Consider the following 22,047-nt stretch of genomic DNA (forward strand, 5'->3'; position numbering starts at 1 on the left):
TAGTACCGATATCCACAAACATTAAATCTGAAGTTTAATCTGATTATATCTTCTTTCTTTTTATCAACATCCTAACAAGGTTTTTCAACAAATCTTCCAATTTTTATAATATCCCTTAATTCGGATCCCTTGATGTAATCACTGGGTCTTTGTGCTTCTCTACGCAATGCAGGCAGATAATGGCTGGTGGGAGAGGCCAGCCAGGTACTCTGCATAGCTTCTTGAAAACATCACATCATCCTGCCTCAGTACCACTCGCAAGAGCCCTCAGCCCCATTGGAAGCAGTAGGTTGGTTCTTGGAAGGCATTAGGCAAATATCAAATGCCTACATGGGTGGTTGTTGTGACGCGTCAGACCCCAGACCTTCTCACCAAACTTGTGACCGAAGGACTAGCCAATCTAAAACCGCGATGTCACGTGCGTAACAATGCCACGCCCAGCTGCACCCTGCACAACGATTTTCCAGCTAATTGGACCACAATCGATGCACCTGCAGCCTGGGAGCGTTTGTTACTGGGTCAGGTTAATTACGCAATTAACCCTTCACACTGCCACCACCTCCTTTTTGTATAGAGAAAGAGGAAACTCAACAATACACTAGGATGATTGGTTAATCGTCGGTATACCGCTATCTCTGCAGGCAGGTTATACAGAGGGTTAAATACTCATAGTAGCGCTCTTCAGCGGCAGGGATTCGTAAGTTACATTAAAGAGCTATAGAAACAGTTCAACACTTTCAGAAAGTAAGATTTATTACTAAAAGGTCAAAAGGGTACAGTAGAAATATTTATAGAAAAAAGATGTAACCAATATACATATATATATAAATATACAGAGCACAACAGCACAGCAAACAGATAACAGAAAGAAGTTTAGGTAAATAAGTACTTGCCAAAAAGATGCCTGGAGTTAAGCAGTGTCCAGTCTGATGAGCTCAGAAAGGATTTCTGGTCTCTCACTCAGTTTTGTTGTTACAGCGAGATTCTCCTTTCTCTCTCTGCGAGATGTTAAACGCAGGAGATCCTCACTTCTCTCTCGCACCCAAAGCATAACAGCCTATTTCTCCCAAAAATCAATTGGTATCTTCTTACAACGGACAAGCCAATTACCTTATTTGGGAAGAGGATTGTATAGACATCCACTTAGCAACGTACATTGAACACATTCCTGAGGGAGGGGGAATGAGGGGATAACATAAAGAATCTTAACAAAACGAGGGGCGTGCCTGGCTCTTGTGTGCACGATTGCGACACTTCCCCCCCTCAGGTGGTTGTATAGGAGTTTAAGAGAAATACCAAAATGCAGAAGTTTGGAGCAAAATGGAGAACCGTGCCTCTCCCTGTGTGCATGATTGTTACAGTTGTCAGTCTGGAGGAATGGGTGTTCCTAGGGAGGTTGTATTTAAATAGGGCTTTTTTCTCAGAGAATAGGTGCAGGAACTCTCCCTTTCCTTGTCACCCCCTGACTCCACCTTCCCTTGATTCCATCCCTTACCAACCCCCCAATACCACCCTTAGAGAATACAGAACCAATTATCAATTTGTATGGAATTGATTAATGATAACAAGAAAAGCAGTAAAATAGATCCCCTGTAGCAAACAATAGACCCCCCCCCAGCAATAATAGACCACCTGCAACAATACCCTGCCAGCAACAATAGTCCCCCAACAGCATCAACAGATCTCCCCACCGCCAGCATCAATTGAAATTCCATCAGCTAGCAATGATAGACCTCCTCCTTAGATCCCTCAGTAGATCCCTCCCATCAACAATAGTCCACACAACAACATAAGACCCACCCTCAGCAACAATAGATCCCTCCCCATCAACAGTAGACTTCCCCAACATCAATAGACCTGCCTTCTTCCCCTGCAAAAATAGATCCCCTCCAGTAACCATAGATCCACCAGCAGCCAGCATTAATGGATCCTGCAGTACACCCCACCACCCCTTGTCATTATGTACTTTCAGTGCTGGAGGTGCTGGAACTGCAGCTGCCCACGTTCATTTGCATTTACATATCTAACATCTGATTTTGGATGTCCTCCATCCAGGATATGAGGGAGGTTCTGACTGCAATTTCTAATGCACATTGTGAGAAGCTCACAGTGTGCAGTGCAATCAGATTAAGCAAGAGAGGAGGAAAAATGGTACAACTGTGCAGAACTGAAGGGAAGGCTGGAGGTCAGCATTAGAAGTTGCCAAGGACAGCCTATTACATGTTATTGGCCATTTCAGGCTGAGAAACTATGTCTACAATTTTATTCAATGAGGCTGATGGCAGGAAGACAGGTATGTGGACATTTATTTCATCCCGGTATCAGTGGTATGAAGCAGCTGTAGGAAGTCTATGACAAGATGTGGAAAGTTCTGCCAATCCTAGAAGTGGAAGGTCAGGTCCATTCCAGCCATCTCTTTGTGATAATGCTCATCAAATCTCTCCCTCTGAGCCAATGTGAAATGGTTCTTCCAATCACCGCAGATTCCTGGAGAGAGGAAGAGAGCAGATTACGGGTGAGATTGGAGGAGACCAGGTAGAGGAAGAGAGCAGATTACAGGTGAGACTGGAGGAGACCAGGTAGAGGAAGGGAGCAGATTACGGGTGAGATGGAGGAGACCAGGTAGAAGAAGAGAGCACATTACTGGTGAGACTGGAGGAGACCAGGTAGAGGAAGAAAGCAGATTACGGGTGAAACTGGAGGAGACCAGGTAGAGGAAGAGAGCAGATTACGGGTGAGACTGGAGGAGACCAGGTAGAAGAAGAGAGCAGATTACGGGTGAGACTGGAGGAGACCAGATGGAGGGAGAGAGTAGATATGGGTGAGATGAGGGGAGGAGAACAGGTAGCTGAAGAGAGCAGATACGGGTGAGATGAGGGGAGGAGAACAGGTAGCTGAAGAGAGCAGATATGGGTGAGATGAGGGGAGGAGAACAGGTAGCTGAAGAGAGCAGATACGAGTGAGACTGAGTGGAGGAGAACAGATGGAGGAAGAGAGCAGATAAGGGCGAGATGAGGGGAGGAGAAGAGTAGATACAGGTGAGAAGGAGGAGAAGAGGTAGAGGAGGAGAGAGACATAGGTAAGATGAAGGGGAACAGAAAGGAATAGAAAGGCCTAGGTGTGATGGAGGGGAGCAGTGAGGAACAGAGACAGATCAGACAGAAGGGAAAAGAGAGGCATACAGTAAGTGGAACACAAGGTAAAGCCAAGCAAAGTTGAGGAAGGGTTAAGGTATAGGTGGTGCCCTAAGTTAGAAAATCATACTGGAGCTCACAGGCCTTTATTGTTCCACTCTGGACCCCCCTACCTTTCCTCATGAAGGGGGAAATGGTTTGGTCCATTCTGTGGGCATTGCTGTAGTTGGTCATCGGGTTTTCTCTCATAACGCTGAATGTGGTGTGGCGCTGAATATCATCCAGAACCTCATCTGACAGGTCCTTCCCAAGAAACATCATTACCTTCTGAATCTCCCGTCTCAGGTCCTGCTCACAAGTAAATAGATAAGGGCCACTGTGAAAAAATGTCTGGCTGAAGAAAGTTTGATTGAAATTTTTGTTCTAAATTTTCATCACCTTCGGAGTTCTTATCAATGTACTGCTGGGTGGAGCGAGGAACCCAATGTGGACTAATAGCGTAACTGGCTTTCAATATTGTGACAGATTAGTAAATAGGCTCATGACTTCCAATCCCACCAATGATGGGAAAGAATGGTAGCCGACGTCTACAGAGAAGAGACGTTTTATCTCAGCCACCTAAAGGCAGAGGCCTATTGTGTCTCATGGTAAATCTAGACCTGATTCTGGGCTTTCTAATAAGAAAGCCCAGCACTACCGTTAGGTTTTTGGCATCTTTTGTAATCTAATCTCCCTACTCTGCAAGCTTATTTGACAGCATCAAAAATTAATACTTTTAACCACATACTAATAAGTATATAGATATAATAAACCAGAGCTCGACAAATCGCAAGTGCCAGGTCACCATGGTGACTAGAAAATGCATACTGGCACCTGGGTTCATGCACGGTTTCCCTTTACTACAATACAAAAACGCCTCCCCTTTGACTTGATCGCAAAAACGCCTACCATTGACTTCAGTGCAAAAACGCCTCCCATTGTCTTCAGTGCAAAAACGCCTCTCATTGACTTCAGTGCAAAAACGCCTCCCATTGACTTCAGTGCAAAAACGCCTTCCCATTGACTTCAGTGCAAAAACGCCTCCCATTGACTTAAGTGCAAAAACGCCTCCCATTGACTTGAGCGCAAAAATGCCTACCATTGACTTCAGTGCAAAAACGCCTCCCCATTGACTTGAGTGCAAAAACGCCTCCCATTGACTTCAGTGCAAAGACGCCTCCCATTGACTTGACGGCAAAAGCGCCTCCCCATTGACTTGACTGCAAAAGCGCCTCCCCATTGACTTGACTGCAAAAGGGCCTCCCATTGACTTGACTGCAAAAACGCCTCCCATTGACTATAGTGCAAAAACTCCTTTCAATAGCAATCCTATCTGCAAGCCAATCTACTCTATCACTTGTGAGTCTGGAACGCACCGCTACAAACTCTCACAGGACCCTTTTCGTAATATCACTCAGAACACAATGCGTGTGGATCGCACCTGTGTGAACCACCTTGATAGGAACACAATATCTAGCCTGTCATGAGAATCTGCGAGTTTGAAACACACATCCAGAGTTGCATGTGCTTGAACCAGGGCGGCTCCATTCACACCTGGGCGTTTTGGGATCGTGGCAGAAACGCTGCGATCGCAAAGGTAGATTCATGTGCCATTATGTTCAATGGCGCCTAAAATGCGGTGCGATTTTGCCGTGATTGTAGCGTGGCAAATCACATCGCGTGCAGCTTGTCACCCATAAGTTGCCTTGCCCCGGGCCATTAAAACCCATGTAGGTTCCCCCTAGAGCGGGAGGTCTGTACAGACACGGCTAGGTCTACAGTCAGTCCAGTGTATTCCTCCATCACATCTCTCACCTCCAGCATGTCCTCGTAGGACAAGTACAATATGTTCCTTTGTTGTCTCCTCTTCCACCAAGATCTCACATGGTCACTCCACGACCCGTATTCAACTATCAGAGACAGAGAATCAGAATTACAGGTCTGCTGGTCAATGAGGCTAATCTGGCCTGATGGACGTCTTCCGGGCTAAAGACTAAAAGGCAAAAAGATGCAGAACAATTGACATAAAGCGGCACTCCTCCCAAAAGGCGAAGAAGTTCAGCTTTAAGGCCTTGCCCCCCCCGCTCCCGTGTCAAAGATGGGTACCTTTGGGTCGATTTTTAGGAGCACTGCACCAAGAAAAGAAAAAAAAAGTAAGAGGTCCCATTAACCATACTAGGCCACATGCCCTCAAAATGAGAAGGGGTGCCTTGCCAGGGGGGACCACCACTGCGAAGCACCATGTCCCCATGTTGAAGAGGATAAGGGTCTCATCCCCACAACTCTGGCCAGTGGTTGTGGGGGTCTGTGGAAGGAGACTTATCAGAATCTGGAAGCCAGCTTGAATTATAAGGGGGCCCCGAGATACTGCCCCCCCCCCACATGAATGAGTATAGGGTACATAGTACCCCTACTCAATCACAAAAAAAGAATTGTAATCTAGAAATAAAGACCCCCAAACATTTGACAAGTCCTTTATTTAATGTCTATATCTGGGCAGTGATGTCACTACAATCCCCACCCTTACAGTGTTACTAAACCCTGGACCCCGCATTCACCATACCCGTTCTCCCTGGACCCCGCATTCACCATACCCGTTCTCCCTGGACCCTGCATTCACTATATCTGGTCTCCCCGGACCCTGCATTCACTATATCTGGTCTCCCCGGACCTTGCATTCACTATATCTGGTCTCCCCGGACCCTGCATTCACTATATCCGCTCTCCCCGGACCCCGCATTCACTATATCCGGTCTCCCCAGACCCAGCTTTCATTATATCCGCTCTCCCCGGACCCTGCATTCACTATATCCCCTCTCCCCAGACCCAGCTTTCATTATATCCGCTCTCCCCGGAACCTGCATTCACTATATCCGCTCTCCCCAAACCCTGCATTCACTATATCCCCTCTCCCCAGACCCAGCTTTCATTATATCCGCTCTCCCCGGATCCCGCATTCACTATATCCACTCTCCCAGGACCCTGCATTCACTATATCCACTCTCCCAGGACCCTGCATTTACTATATCCGCTCTCCCCAGACCCCGCATTCACTATATCCGGTCTCCCCGGACCCTGCATTCACTATATCTGGTCTCCCCGGACCCTGCATTCACTATATCCGCTCTCCCCAAACCCTGCATTCACTATATCCCCTCTCCCCAGACCCAGCTTTCATTATATCCGCTCTCCCCGGATCCCGCATTCACTATATCCACTCTCCCAGGACCCTGCATTCACTATATCCACTCTCCCAGGACCCTGCATTTACTATATCCGCTCTCCCCGGACCCTGCATTCACTATATCTGCTCTCCCCGGACCCTGCATTCACTATATCTGCTCTCCCCGGACCCCACATTCACTATATCCAGTCGCCCCGGACCCCACATTCACTATATCAGGTCGCCCCAGGCCACACTCGCGCTGTGTTTTGATGTGATGTCTAATGAAAATCTTGGATGTTTATGGAGATGGATATAGAGAGAGCCACCTGACCTTACTAGAGTTGGAGGGTTTCAGATCTGCACCTACCACTTTTGGGGTACCTGGAACCAGAAGGGGGACCCCTGTCTACCTATCATTTGGGGCGAGAGGGTCTCTGGACCTGGAGGTATTGCTGCACCCAAGGCTGATGTCAGTGTTTAAGAGGGATGATCCATGTGTTTTCTGGAGCTGCATGCCTGGCTGGTCTTTTGGATAAAATCACACACAAGCGCATTTAAAATGTGCGGTCGGTGAGTGCGCATTTTTTCTGTTTGATTCCAGTCACCTAAAGAGGAGGAGGCCTGCACATGTTCGATTTTATTGTGAAAAGATTTTATGAACTATTTTTATCTTTTTAATTATATTACAGCGCTGCACTATATACAGTCAGGTCCATAAATATTGGGACATCGACACAGTTCTAACATTTTTGGCTCTATACACCACCACAATGGATTTGAAATGAAACAAATAAGATGTGCTTTAACTGCAGACTGTCAGCTTTAATCTGAGGGTATTTACATCCAAATCAGGTGAACGGTGTAGGAATTACAACAGTTTGCATATGTGCCTCCCACTTGTTAAGGGACCAAAAGTAATGGGACAATTGGCTTATCAGCTGTTCCATGGCAAGGTGTGTGTTATTCCCTCATTATTCCAATTACAATGAGCAGATAAAAGGTCCAGAGTTCATTTCAAGTGTGCTATTTGCATTTGGAATCTGTTGCTGTCAACTCTCAAGATGAGATCCAAAGAGCTGTCACTATCCGTGAAGCAAGCCATCATTAGGCTGAAAAAACAAAACAAACCCATCAGAGAGATAGCAAAAACATTAGGCGTGGCCAAAACAACTGTTTGGAACATTCTTAAAAAGGAGGAACGCACCGGTGAGCTCAGCAACACCAAAAGACCCGGAAGACCACGGAAAACAACTGTGGTGGATGACCGAAGAATTCTTTCCCTGTTGAAGAAAACACCCTTCACAACAGTTGGCCAGATCAAGAACACTCTCCAGGAGGTAGGTGTATGTGTGTCAAAGTCACCAATCAAGAGAAGACTTCACCAGAGTGAATACAGAGGGTTCACCACAAGATGGAAACCATTGGTGAGCCTCAAAAACAGGAAGGCCAGATTAGAGTTTGCCAAACGACATCTAAAAAAGCCTTCACAGTTCTGGAACAACATCCTATGGACAGATGAGACCGAGATCAACTTGTACCAGAGTGATGGGAAGAGAAGAGTATGGAGAAGGAAAGGAACTGCTCATGATCCTAAGCATACCACCTCATCAGTGATCATGGTGGTGGTAGTGTCATGGCGTGGGCATGTATGGCTGCCAATGGAACTGCTTCTCTTGTATTTATTGATGATGTGACTGCTAACAAAAGCAGCCGGATGGATTCTGAAGTGTTTCGGGAATATTATCTGCTCATATTCAGCCACATGCTTCACAACTCATTGGACGCTTCACAGTGCAGATGGACAATGACCCAAAGCAGACTGCAAAAGCAACCAAAATGTTTTTTAAGGGAAAGAAGTGGAATGTTCTGCAATGGCCAAGTCAATCACCTGACCTGAATCCGATTGAGCATTTCACTTGCTGAAGACAAAACTGAAGAGAAAATGCCCCAAGAACAAGCAGGAACTGATGACAGTTGCAGTAGAGGCCTGGCAGAGCATCACCAGGGATGAAACCCAGCGTCTGGTGATGTCTATGCGTTCCACACTTCAGGCTGTAATTGACTGCAAAGGATTTGCAACCAAGTATTAAAAAGTGAAAGTTTGATTTATGATTATTATTCTGTCCCATTACTTTTGGCCCCTTAACAAGTGGGAGGCACATATGCAAACTGTTGTAATTCCTACACCGTTCACCTGATTTGGATGTAAATACCCTCAAATTAAAGCTGACAGTCTGCAGTTAAAGAACATCTTGTTCGTTTCATTTCAAATCCATTGTGGTGGTGTATAGAGCCAAAAATGTTAGAATTGTGTCGATGTCCCAATATTTATGGACCTGACTGTATATTTAATATATCCGGTCTCCCCGGACCCCGCATTCACTATATCCGGTCTCCCCGGACCCCGCATTCACTATATCCGGTCTCCCCGGACCCTGCATTCACTATATCAGGTCTCCCCGGACCCCGCATTCACTATATCCGCTCTCCCTGGACCCCGCATTCACTATATCCGCTCTCCCGGGACCCCGCATTCACTATATCCGCTCTCCCCGGACCCCGCATTCACTATATCCGCTCTCCCCGGACCCTGCATTCACTATATCCGGTCTCCCCGGTCCCTGCATTCACTATATCTGGTCTCCCCGGACCCTGCATTCACTATATCTGATCTCCCCGGACCCCGCATTCACTATATCCGCTCTCCCCGGACCCCGCATTCACTATATCCGCTCTCCCCGGACCCCGCATTCACTATATCCGCTCTCCCCAGACCCTGCATTCACTATATCCGGTCTCCCCGGTCCCTGCATTCACTATATCTGGTCTCCCCGGACCCTGTATTCACTATATCTGATCTCCCCGGACCCTGCATTCACTATATCTCCTCTCCCCGGACCCCGCATTCACTATATCCGGTCTCCCCAGACCCCGCATTCACTATATCCGCTCTCCCCGGACCCCGCATTCACTATACCCGCTCTCCCCGGACCCCGCATTCAGTATATCCGCTCTCCCCAGACCCCGCATTCACTATATCTGGTCTCCCCGGACCCTGCATTCACTATATCTGGTCTCCCCGGACCCTGCATTCACTATATCTGGTCTCCCCGGACCCCGCATTCACTATATCTGGTCTCCCCGGACCCCGCATTCACTATATCTGGTCTCCCCGGACCCCGCATTCACTATATCCGGTCTCCACGGACCCTGCATTCACTATATCCGGTCTCCACGGACCCCGCATTCACTATATCTGGTCTCCCCGGACCCTGCATTCACTATATCTGGTCTCCCACAGTACACAGAACATGGAACTGCAACAATTTTAGTAAATATAACCTGCTAAATACCTTTTCTCATCAGCAGTATATAGCAGTCTTGTGACTTCTATTAGTGTCCAGCAGAGAACGTGTTAAAGCTTGTAGGAGGAGCTTTCATTTTGCTCTAGGGGGATGCAGAACCCCTTGACCTCTGTCTGAACAGTGCTGATTGGCCCTATGCTGACCACAAGAAAATAAAACCTCTCTAGCCATGCATACAAAACTGAGCATGTGCAGAGTGACACTGCACGATATGTCTTGTCAGAAAATAAGAGGGGGGCACTGGAAGAAGGGGAGGATCAGAGAAAACCTGATCAAACAGCCTTTTTACACAGTGCAGAGGATTAACCCCTTAGGTTCCACAGTGAGTACAACAAGCATGCTTTACTGCATCTACAGACTGATTGTACTGTTGGGGGTTTAGTTACACTTTAAGTAGCCGGGATTCCCGGTGATGTCAGTAGTTCTCAGGGATGAAAGTATGCAGCCGCAGTTTCCTTAGGAAGCCGTCATACATGGATGCAATAGAAACACTGCTTCTATGTATGATTTTGGGCTCTCACTGGACAGGCTGCCAGAATGGCAAAAGTTGAGACTGAATGGTCAGCTCATCATCCCTATTATGGATGAGGAGGGTGGGTTAGGTGAGCTCAGGGTGGGCTAAAAAAACAAAAAAAGAAAAACCACACAACACACAAGTCCCACCGTTCCCCTTGATGAATTTTTCGAGGAATTCTTCCCAGGATCCCGACTCCGGTAAGTGAGTCGCCATGCGATGAAAGTGATAAAATGACACAGCCACGTCTTTCACATTCCGGGATACATAGATGATCTGGGTGAAAGAATGATCAGAAGTGGTCAGTAGAAGTGGTCAGTAGAAGTGGTCAGTAGAAGTGGTCAGTAGAAGTGGTCAGTAGTCCTGGAAGGTACCATGACGTAGACATTGGAGGTCAGCTCTAGGAGGGTGGGACCTATCAGCGGCATTTCTGATTTACACATCCTGAAGAAGATGGACATTTTTGTTTCCAGCTGAGAAACAAAATCTAATATACATCCATCAAATGCAGCGTATCTCTTCATAAAATGTTGGCCATATACCCCCCGAGGAGCCACTGGAGCTCCTGCAAAATCATGTCAATGATAGACTTTCCAGTCCATATGGTGACCAAAATGAATGTCTGGGGGATATGTGGGATACCATGGAATTATGTGTGTAGCCAGGTGTTGGACTACAGAAACATGGAGAAGGAGACATTTCCCTTTTTACAATCAGTTTACTTGCACCTTCTGCTGGTATGCTGCATTTTGTATTGCAATATCCCCTCCAGTCAGTAGGGGGAGAACTATAGCCAGAAAAGCTGCTTATGGAGAACGCCGAGGATCTTGGGAGCTGAAGTCCAGGAACTAAGCCATATTGTATTGTGGAACTTATTGACCCTTTGGACTTCAATTCCCAAGAGACACTAAAGAAAGGAGGAGCTTTGCTTTTCTGAGACTGTCCAGCTAGGTTGGACATTACTTTAAATTTTTGAACACTAAATAATTATTACATTTAATATTAATTTTTTTCCTACCACTTTATATATATTTAAAAAAATACTTTTTTGGATCATAAATATATATATATATATTATAATAATATCATTTTTAGAGCACTTATTGCACTTTAAATATACTAACGTTCACTTGTATATAAATTTAGATTTTTCACTAAAATTACTATTAATATATATTTTCAGTGGAGCGCGACACTAACTTAATAAAATTTACTATTTAGAAAATCAACCCTTATTTTGTACTATATAATAAAAAAAATCTTAGATGCACCTTACAGTTTTTCTCCCAGAAGCTGAGCGGCAAGGTTTCAGCAGACAGGTGAGTCTTTATAATTCGAGGGAAATCTTGTTTGTCCAGCAATTCTGTTCCTGATAGGGAGAAATGGCAGAATGTATTCTGAGTACAGATGTTTACGTCATGCCTGGTTATAGAAGCTGCCTTAGATGCAAGGCTCTGGGCCTCCTGTCCATCAGGTCATCATGGTAGAGAAGTGGGGCTCTTTGTAATCATGTGATTTCTAACCACTAGACTAACGCCATGTAACTGAACTCCTTACACATCTGTACACCATGAAATACAGAGAATACTGAAGGTACCTGAAGTATTGCCTGGCATAGCAAACTCAAGATAGGGCACCCTCTGGAATATGTCCTTTGTCTCTCTGTCAGAGGTGTCTCTACACATCCGATCCACAATTTCACTAATCCACGTAGTGCCTGAAAGGAAACAGAGGGGTGGTCACTGTGTTGATTTATCTACAATGTCCTTATAATACATTAATATAATACATCAATAATGGACAATGTAATGGCAGAGCCGACGCTGTCCTCCAGTGTAATGGCAGAGCCAACGTTGACCTCCAATGTAATGGCAGAGTCAACGTTGACATCCAATGTAATGGCAGAGCCAACGCTGAGCTCCAATGTAATGGCAGAGCCAACGCTGAGCTCCAATGTAATGGCAGAGCCAACGCTGAGCTCCAATGTAATGGCAGAGCCAACGTTGACCTCCAATGTAATGGCAGAGCCAACGCTGAGCTCCAATGTAATGGCAGAGCCAACGTTGACCTCCAATGTAATGGCAGAGCCAACGCTGAGCTCCAATGTAATGGCAGAGCCAACGTTGACCTTCAATGTAATGGCAGAGCTAACGCTGGCCTCCAATGTAATGGCAGAGCCAACGCTGACCTCCAATGTAATGGCAGAGCCAACGCTGACCTTCAATGTAATGGCAGAGCCAACGCTGACCTCCAATGTAATGGCAGAGCTAACGCTGGCCTCCAGTGTAATGGCAGAGCCAACGCTGACCTCCAATGTAATGGCAGAGTCAACGCTGACCTCCAATGTAATGGCAGAGCCAACGCTGACCTCCACTGTAATGGCAGAGCCAACGCTGGCCTCCAGTGTAATAGGGAGAGCCGACCCTGACCTCCAGTGTAATAAGGAGAGCCAACGCTGACCTCCAGTGTAATAGGGAGAGCCAATGCTTACCTCCAGTGTAATAGGGAGAGTCAACGCTGACCTCCAGTGTAATAGGGAGAGTCAACGCTGACCTCCAGTGTAATGGCAGAGCCAACGCTGACCTCCAGTGTAATGGCAGAGTCAACGCTGACCTCCAATGTAATGGCAGAGCCAACGCTGACCTCTAGTGTAATGGCAGAGTCAACGCTGACCTCTAGTGTAATGGCAGAGCCAACGCTGACCTCCAGTGTAATGGCAGAGCCAGCGCTGACCTCCAATGTAATGGCAGAGCCAACGCTGACCTTCAATGTAATGGCAGAGCCAACGCTGGCCTCCAATGTAATGGCAGAGCCAACGCTGGCCTCCAATGTAATGGCAGAGCCAACGCTGACCTCCAATGTAATGGCAGCGCCAACGCTGACCTCCAATGTAATGGCAGAGCCAGCACTGACCTCCAATATAATGGCAGAGCCAACGCTGACCTCCAATGTAATGGCAGAGCCAACGCTGACCTCCAATGTAATGGCAGAGCCAATGCTGACCTCCAATGTAATGGCAGAGCCAACGCTGGCCTCCAATGTAATGACAGAGCCAACGCTGACCTCCAATGTAATGGCAGAGCCAACGTTGACCTTCAATATAATGGGAGCGCTGACACTGACCGTCAATGTAGTGGAGACATCAACACTGATCTCCTACTTAACAGAAGCATCGACACTGACCACCAATGTATTGGGAGCATCAGCACTGATCACAAATGTAACGGTAGAATTGACAGTGGCCACCAATTTCAGGGGAACATTGACAATGACCACCTATGTAACAGAAGCAGTGGCAATGACATCAATGTGAACTCAAGTGGCACTTCTCTCTCTCAGTCAACATGGACTATTTCTAATCCTATGTCTCTAGCATTAGTAAATAGATAGGAAATGTATCATTTACTCGTTTTCAAAATGTTTTTGCATTCTTTCAATTCCCGGTTTCCATGCTTAGGCTAATGATGTCATACATCCCAGGAGTCTTCAGGAGGGGAGGAAGAATTCTCAGCTCAGCCAATGCCTGAGCTAAGGACAGATGGATTCCAGGAAGTACCTGCTACATGAATCCTCTGCCCTTACTAAAGATGGCCACTGCCAGAATGTATTTATTTTAAATAATTTCTCAGCAAAATAAAGCATGGAGGCATGGGGTGGATGGAGGAGTTTGTTTTGAATAGTAACAATGAATTATACAGCGTTTGTGGGCCTCGGAGGCAGCGGAGTTCCACTTTAAGCATTGAGACGGACCTCCACCATCAGTTTATGATGAATGACTAGGACTGCTCTGTACAATCTCACCTGATTTAGGGTAGGTCACTAACAGCAGGTCGTCTTCTCGGGCTTGGAACCTCTGCACATTCTCCCAGTTATCTGCGATATCTTCAATGAGCGGCAGTCCTTTCATGATCCTGAGGCCATCCATGTCTGAACACGTTCAGTTCCCTGCCGCCTGCTGGGACAGATTGGACATGGATAGCGGTGTGTAATAATGACGCCACTCTGGGCACATCTCAAGGATGAGGCTCCCTTTGTATTTATATTAGTAAATACCAGGGCTTTGTTTTAGTGGGACCGCGGGGGAACCTCCAGCACTGGATGTATGTTAATGGAGCTGTTGGTGGATCATTTGTTACTGAGGGGGTCTTGTGTTGCTGGGGGGATCAGTTGTTGCTGGGAAGGATCTACTGTTGAGGGAAAAGCCTATTGATGCTGGCTGCTGGAGGGCCTATTGAGGCTGCTTGCGGAGAGATCTGTTGTTTGTGGTGGGTCTATTGTTGCTGGGGGTGGAATTTTGTTGCCAAGGGTCCACTGTTGCAGGGGGGTCCACAATTGTGGGGGATCTATTGTTGCTGGGGAAGAATCTTTTGTTGCTGTGGGGGTCTCTTGTTGCTGGGAGGAATTTATTGTTGATGTGGGGTCTAATGTTGCTGGGGAAGGATCTTTTGTTGCTGTGGGGTCTAATGTTTCTGGGAAAGATCTATTGTTGCTGTGTGGTCTAATGTTGCTGGGAACGATCTATTGTTGATGTGGAGTCTAATGTTGCTGGGAAAGATCTATTGTTGCCGTGGGGGTCTGATGTTGCTGGGGGAGGATCTATTGTTGACGTGGGGTCTAATGTTGCTGGGGAAGGATCTTTTGTTGCTGTGGGGTCTAATGTTGCTGGGGAGGAGCTTTTGTTGATGTGTGGTGTAATGTTGCTGGGAAGGATCTATTGTTGCTGTGCGGTCTGGTGTTGCTGGGGAAGGATCTATTGTTGTTGTGCGGTCTAATGTTGCTGGAAAAGATCTATTGTTGATGTGGGGTCTAATGTTGCTGGGGAAGGATCTAGTGTTGCTGTGTGGTCTAATGTTGCTGAGAAGGATCTATTGTTGCTGTGTGTTCTAATGTTGCTGGGAGGATCTATTGTTGCTGTGCGGTCTAGTGTTGATGGTGAAGGATCTATCGTTGTTGGCTGCAGGGGTCTATTTTACTGTTTTTTTCTGTCATTAACAATTTCCATACAAATGATTTAGTACCACAAAATGATGGTTCTATATTTTCTTTTTAAAAGGGGCGGTACTGGTAGGGGGTGGAACCAATGGACGATGGTCGGAGGTGGGTGAGGGGCAGAGGTTGGCGCACTTGATGATTGTGTTCCTCTTACTTGTAACCGGATTACGATTGTTTGATCTTTTTTCTATGAAAAAAAAAAAGCATTGGAAAGATCCATCCCCCCCCCCCACACACATTGCCGTGTGTTCAGGGGCGGATTAACCATTTGGAAACTCGGGCACTGCCTGAGGGCCCGGGGTCAGTAGGGGGCCCCATGAGATGTCCCTGCTACCTTTTTCATAGGCCTTTTTGAGTTTGGGCAAGGACACAGGGGCCCCATGATCCCCTATTGCCCGGGGGCCCCATGAGTTGTCAGTCCCCCCCTGCGTGTGTTTGTTGCCTGACCAACCAGGCGTTACCGGATCATTTACAAAGGTTGTTCCTGTCCAAAAAATGTACCAAAGTATGGCAACCTTGGCTGGATATTCCCGCCTCACAAATGGCAGATTTTGCTCCTTCACAATCCTCCCTTTATAAGCGTCAGATATACACGGCTCAAAAAATGAAAGGAAGACTCTGAGAACCCATCAGATCTCAATGGGGAGGAATCTCCTGCTGGATCTCTATACTGACATGGACGGGGGATGGGTGAGGAATGTAAGGACGCCCCATTGTTTGATGGAAATGATCGACCTACAGAGGACTGAATTCAAAGACACCCCAAAAATCAAAGTGAAGAAATGATGCAGCAGGTGAGTCCATGTTGATGAAATGTCATTGCAGCAACTCAGAATGGTCCTCAGTAGTTTGTGTGGCCCCCACGTGCTTGTATGCATGCTTGACTACGTCGGGGGAGGCTCCTAATGAGACCACGGATGGTGTCCTGGGGGATTTCCTCCCAGATCTGGACCAAGGCATCACTGAGCTCCTGGACAGTCTGAGGTACAACCTGGAGGTGTCGGATGGACCAAACATGACATCCCAGAGGAGTTCTATTGGATTTAGGTCAGGCAAGCGTGGGGGGCCATTCAATGGTATCAATTCCTCCATCCTCCCGGAACTGCCTATATACTCTCCCCACATAAGGTCGGGCATTGTGCACCAGGAGGAACCCAGGACCCACCGCACCAGGAGGAACCCAGGACCCACCGCACCAGGAGGAACCCAGGACCCACCGCACCAGGAGTAACCCAGGACCCACTGTACCAGGAGGAACCCAGGACCCACTGCACCAGGAAGAACCCAGGACCCCCCGCACAAGGAGGAACCCAGGACCTACCGCACAAAGAGGAACCCAGGACCCACCGCACCAGGAGGAACCCAGGACCCCCCGCACAAGGAGGAACCCAGGACCTACCGCACCAGGAGGAACCCAGGACCCCCCCGCACAAGGAGGAACCCAGGACCCACTGCACCAGCATAGGGTCTGACAATGGGTCCAAGGATTTCATCCCAATTCCTAATGGCAGTCAGGATGCCATTGTCTAGCCTATAGAGGTCTGTGCGTCCCTCCATGGATATGCCTCCCCAGACAATCACTGAGCTCCTGGACAGTCTGAGATGCAACCTGGCGGTGTCAGATGGACTGAAACATGACATCCCAGAGGTGTTCTATTGGATTTAGGTCAGGTGAGCGTGGGGGCCATTCAATGGTATCAATTCCTTCATCCTCCAGGAACTGCCTGCATACTCTCCCCACATGAGGCCGGGCATTGTCGTGCAGCAGGAGGAACCCAGGACCCCCTGCACCAGGAGGAACCCAGGACCCACTGAACCAGGAGGAACCCAAGACCCACTGCATCAGGAGGAACCCAGGACCCACTGTACCAGGAGAAACCCAGGACCCCCTGTACCAGGAGGAATCCAGGACCCCCTGCACCAGTTGCAGTGCCAGGTAGGTGCTTGGAGGTGCCATAACACCCCCACAAATTTTCATAGCACCCCCATCAGCAGCTGCACTGGGCACCTCCAAGAAGTTCACAGTTTGCAGTCAGGTTTCCATGTCTCCTGCTTGTCATAATGAGCGGCTCCTGAAGCTTGCAGGGCTCCCCTCCCCCAGCTCGCCCCACTGTGTACACTCAGCCAGTTGTCTCTAATGTCGGGAGAACTCGCAGCGAAGGACGAAGATGCAGGCCATGTCATCCCAGTGCCGGGCCAGCATAGGGAGGGAGCTGGGCAGTCACTTGCTAAGCCAATCATCATCATGGTCAGGGGTGGACTGACAACTCATGGGGCCCCGGGCAATAGGGGATCATGGGGCCCCTGTGTCCTCACCCTATGAAAAAGGTACAAAGGGCATCTCATGGGGCCCCCTACTGACCCTGGGCCCTCGGACAGTGCCCGAGTGCCCAAATGGTCAGTCCGCCCCTGATCATGGTTCCATGCATCCATGCTCCAGCCCCTCCCCCTTGTCAAGATTTTGACTTCAAATCATTCCAGAGGAGGAAGAAGCTGAAACGACCCCTCTCTAAGGTTGTCACCTCATCCCTTTAGGCCAGGTTCACACCTATGCACGTTGCGTTTGAGCCGTTTCTGCATTTCGTTTTTGCACTTGCCTTTTTTACGTGTTTTTTTTTGTTTTTAATCTTTCTTGTTTCTAGGCAGATTTAAAACGCAAAACACATCAAAAACACAATACATCCTTTTCTGCAGCGTTTCCATTGAAGTCTATAGAAACAAAAATGCAACTTTTTGCATTCAAAATCCCTGACCCTTTCCAAAAAAATGCACCGGGTGAAAACGCTGAAGTGAAGTGAACGTGTCCCATAGGAACGTGTCCCATAGGAAATCATGTTAAATATATACAGGTGAAACTCGAAAAATTAGAATATGGTGCAAAAGTTCATTTATTTCAGCAACGCAACTTAAAAGGTGACTCTAATATATGAGATAGACTCATTACATGCAAAGTAAGATAGTTCAAGCCGTGATTTGTCATTATTGTGATGATTATGGCTTACAGCTCATGAAAACCCAAAATCCACAATCTCAGAAAATGAGAATATTGTGAAAAGGTGGAATATTCTCGGCTCAAAGTGTCCCACTCTAATCAGCTCATTCAGCCATAACTCATGCAAAGGGTTCCTGAGCCTTTAAATGGTCTCTCAGTCTGGTTCAGTAGGAATCACAATCATGGGAAAGACTGCTGACCTGACACCATCACTGACACCCTCCATAAGGAGGGAAAGCCTCAAAAGGTAATTGCAAAAGAAGTTGGATGTTTCCAAAGTGCTATATCAAAGCACATTAATAGAACGTTATGTGGAAGGAAAAAAGTGTGGAAGAAAAAGGTGCACAAGCAGCATGGATGACCGCAGCCTGGAGAGGATTGTCAGAAAAAGGCCATTCAAAAGTGTTGGGGACTTTCACAAGGAGTGGACTGAGGCTGGAGTCAGTGCATCAAGAGCCACCATACACAGACGGATCCTGGACATGGGCTTCAAATGTCGTATTCCTTTTGTCAAGCCGCTCCTGAACAACGAACAACATCAGAAGCGTCTTACCTGGGCTAAAGAAACAGACCTGGTCTGCTGCTTAGTGGTCCAAAGTCCTCTTTTCTGATGAGAGCAACTTTTGCATCTCATTTGGAAACCAAGGACCCCGAGTATGGAGGAAGAATGGAGAGGTCTAAGGACCCCAAGTATGGAGGAACAATGGAGAGGTCCAAGGACCCCGAGTATGGAGGAAGAATGGAGAGGTCCAAGGACCCCGAGTATGGAGGAAGAATGGAGAGGCACAAGGATCCCGAGTATGGAGGAAGAATGGAGAGGCCCAAGGACCCCGAGTATGGAAGAAGAATGGAGAGGCACAAGGACCCGGAGTATGAAGGAAGAATGGAGAGGCCCAAGGACCCCGAGTATGGAGGGAGAATGGAGAGACACAAGGACCCCGATTATGGAGGAAGAATGGAGAGGCCCAAGGACCCCGAGTATGGAGGAAGAATGGAGAGGCACAAGGACCCCGAGTATGGAGGAAGAATGGAGAGGCCCAAGGACCCCGAGTATGGAGGAAGAATGGAGAGGCCTAAGGACCCTGAGTATGGAGGAAAAATGGAGAGGCCCAAGGACTCCGAGTATGGAGGAAGAATGGAGAGGCACAAGGACCCCGAGTATGGAGGAAGAATGGAGAGGCCCATGGACCCTGAGTATGGAGGAAAAATGGAGAGGCCCAAGGACTCCGAGTATGGAGGAAGAATGGAGAGGCCCAAGGACCCCGAGTATGGAGGAAGAATGGAGAGGCCCAAGGACCCTGAGTATGGAGGAAGAATGGAGGGGCCCAAGGACCCCGAGTATGGAGGAAGAATGGAGGGGCACAAATACCCCGAGTATGGAGGAAGAATGGAGAGGCACACACTGCAAGATGCTTGAAGTCCAGTGTGAAGTTTCTACAGTCTGTGTTGATTTGGGGAGCCATGTCATCTGCTGGTGTTGGTCCACTGTGCTTCATTAAGTCCAGGGCCAACGCAGCCGTCTACCAGAAGATTTTGGAGCACTTCATGCTTCCTTCCGCAGACGAGCTTTATGGGAATGCTGACTTCATTTTCCAGCAGGACTTGGCACCGCCCACACTGCCAAAAGCACCCAAACCTGGTTCAATGACCGTGGGATTACTGTGCTTGATTGGCCAGCAAACTCGCCTGACCTGAACCACATAGAGAATCTATGGGGCATTGCCAAGAGAAAGATGAGAGACATGAGACCGAACAATGCAGAAGAGCTGAAGGCCGCTATTGAAGCATCCTGGTCTTCCCTAACACCTCAGCAGTGCCACAGGCTGATAGCTTCCATGCCATGCCGCATTGAGGCAGTAATTGCTGCAAAAGGGGCCCAAACCAAGTACTGAGTACATATGCAGCTTCTACTTTTCAGAGGTCCGATATTGTTCTATGTACAATCCTTGTTTTATTGATTGCATGGAATATTCTCATTTTCTGAGATTGTGGATTTGGGGTTTTCATGAGCTGTAAGCCATAATCATCACAATGATGACAAATCACGGCTTGAACTATCTTGCTTTGCATGTAATGAGTCTCATATATTAGTTTCACCTTTTAAGTTGCTGCACTGAAATAAATTAACTTTTGCACCATATTCTCATTTTTCAAGTTTCACCTGTATATATATATAGTGGCTGAGTGGTTAGCACTTCTGCCTGGCAGTACAAGGGTCAATAATTTGAATCCCAGCCACCGCACCACCTGCCTCGGGTTTGCATGTTCTCTCTGTGCCTGTGTGGGTTTCCTCCAGGTACTCTGGTTTCCTCCCACACTCCAAAGACATGCTGGTAGGTTAATTGGCTCCTGTCTAAATTGTCCCTAGTATGTGTATGAATGTGAGTTAGGGACCTTAGATTGTACACCCCTTGACGGTTAGGGACTGATAGGAATGTACAATATATATGTAAAGTGCTGGCTGTGTACATTGATGGCGTTATATAAGTACCTGTAATAAATAACTATATATATACATACATGCCCCAGGGCCACAGAGCAGATTGGCTGATCCACGACATGTGGCAATACTGGGCAGGGAAAGACTTCCCCCCCATGGAATTAATGTCACAAAGGATCATGTCATAGAGCCTCAAGCAACATCACATTACCACACCCCCGAGCCCTGCCACTATGGCACCTGTTGGTAATTTCGTTAACATCAAAGCAACTGAAACTGATGAACAATCCCCTCTGCGACTTACCTGACCAGAGCCATATCCCAGGAGTGTCACTGATTTGATGCTAGACTCTGAATAAATAGAGATCCTTCAATTTTTTTGAGCCGTGTACAATAAGTGAACACCACCTGTCATCTATACAGAATCTAGGCAATCTTGCTGTGGCCCTACTCATACGGTTAACAACAAATGACAACTATGCTAATTAAAAAAAAAAAGATAAAAGTATAAAGATCTGATTTATGTGCAGAAAGGGGAAGTTTGCTATTAGTCAGATATAACAAAATATAAAGTAGAGGGTATAAGTCAAAAGGGACAATGTTACAAATGTCAATACAGAATGCTACCAATACAAAGAGACAATTACAAGAAAGAAAGTTAGAGAAAAAGTAAAAAGTGCTCCTTACTTTGCACTGTGGGCCCAGAGAGAGAGAGCGAGAGAGAACTGTGGAGCTGTATCCGGTCGTATATATATGTTGTTGCAGATGTCAGCCCTAGCCCTAGCTCCCAGGTAAAGACACGCCCTTTCAAATATTTTACAAATCTACTATCTCAGTTACAGTGAAGGAAATGCGGATTTGCTCCTCTGCTGATTTTGAATGTTTGCCCACTCACAAAGAAATGATCGGTCTAAAAATCAAATGTTCGGTGTATTGTAACACTGAGAGACAGAATAGCAACAAAAAACTCAAAAGAAATGCATGTCTAACAAATGATGACTGATCTGCATGTTCATGAGGGAAATAAGTATTTGATCCCCTATCATTCAGCAGGATTTCTGGCTACCGGGTGTCTTTCATACAGGGAACACGCTGAGATTAGAAGCAGTCTCTTAAAGGGAGTGCTGATAATCTCATTTTGTTACCTGTATAAAAGACACCTGTCCACAGGAGCAATCAAACCATCAGATTCCAAACTGTCCACCATGGCAAAGACCAAAGAGCTGTCCAAGGATGTCAGGGACAAGATTGTAGACCTACACAAGGCTGGACTGGGCTACCAAACTATGGCCAAGCAGCTTGGTGAGAAGGTGACAACAGTTGGTGCAATCATTCACAAATGGAAGAAACACAAAACAAGTGTCAGTCTCCCTAGGTCTGGTGCACCATGCAAGATCTCACCTTG

The 22,047-nt window shown here is 47.1% G+C and overlaps 1 protein-coding gene across 2 annotated transcripts; it reads right to left on the reverse strand.

The window, feature by feature from the left end:
• Positions 1-727: 727 nt before the first annotated feature.
• On the reverse strand, positions 728-21,532 carry LOC149457004 (sulfotransferase 1B1-like). 2 transcript variants are annotated; one of them, XM_089684162.1, is made up of 8 exons: positions 21,330-21,532; positions 14,020-14,170; positions 11,816-11,935; positions 11,490-11,587; positions 10,368-10,494; positions 4,989-5,083; positions 3,308-3,482; positions 728-2,487 (listed from the first exon to the last, which is right to left on the reverse strand). In XM_089684162.1, exons 2-8 carry the CDS (start codon positions 14,141-14,143, stop codon positions 2,381-2,383), a joined length of 846 nt encoding a protein of 281 aa, XP_089540288.1. In that variant the 5' UTR covers positions 14,144-14,170; positions 21,330-21,532; the 3' UTR covers positions 728-2,380. The 2 variants fall into 2 exon arrangements, with proteins under 2 accessions (XP_089540288.1, XP_089540289.1); XM_089684163.1 differs by having other exon boundaries at positions 14,020-14,173.
• Between the last annotated feature and the right edge of the window lie 515 nt (positions 21,533-22,047).

Source organism: Staurois parvus, unplaced genomic scaffold (genome assembly GCF_062004578.1).
Source record: "Staurois parvus isolate SC_StPar_1 unplaced genomic scaffold, SC_StPar_1.0 ptg000338l, whole genome shotgun sequence".
Classification (NCBI taxonomy): Eukaryota; Metazoa; Chordata; class Amphibia; order Anura; family Ranidae; genus Staurois; species Staurois parvus.

Coding starts and splice junctions, on each gene's coding strand:
- LOC149457004 (XM_089684162.1), bottom strand. CDS start 14,143: ATGGATGGCCTCAGGATCATGAAAGGACTGCCGCTCATTGAAGATATC. Junction 5,084..10,367: donor AAAATTCATCAAGGGGAACG/GTGGGACTTGTG, acceptor TGTCTCTGATAG/TTGAATACGGGTCGTGGAGT. Junction 3,483..4,988: donor CCTACGAGGACATGCTGGAG/GTGAGAGATGTG, acceptor ACTTGTGAGCAG/GACCTGAGACGGGAGATTCA.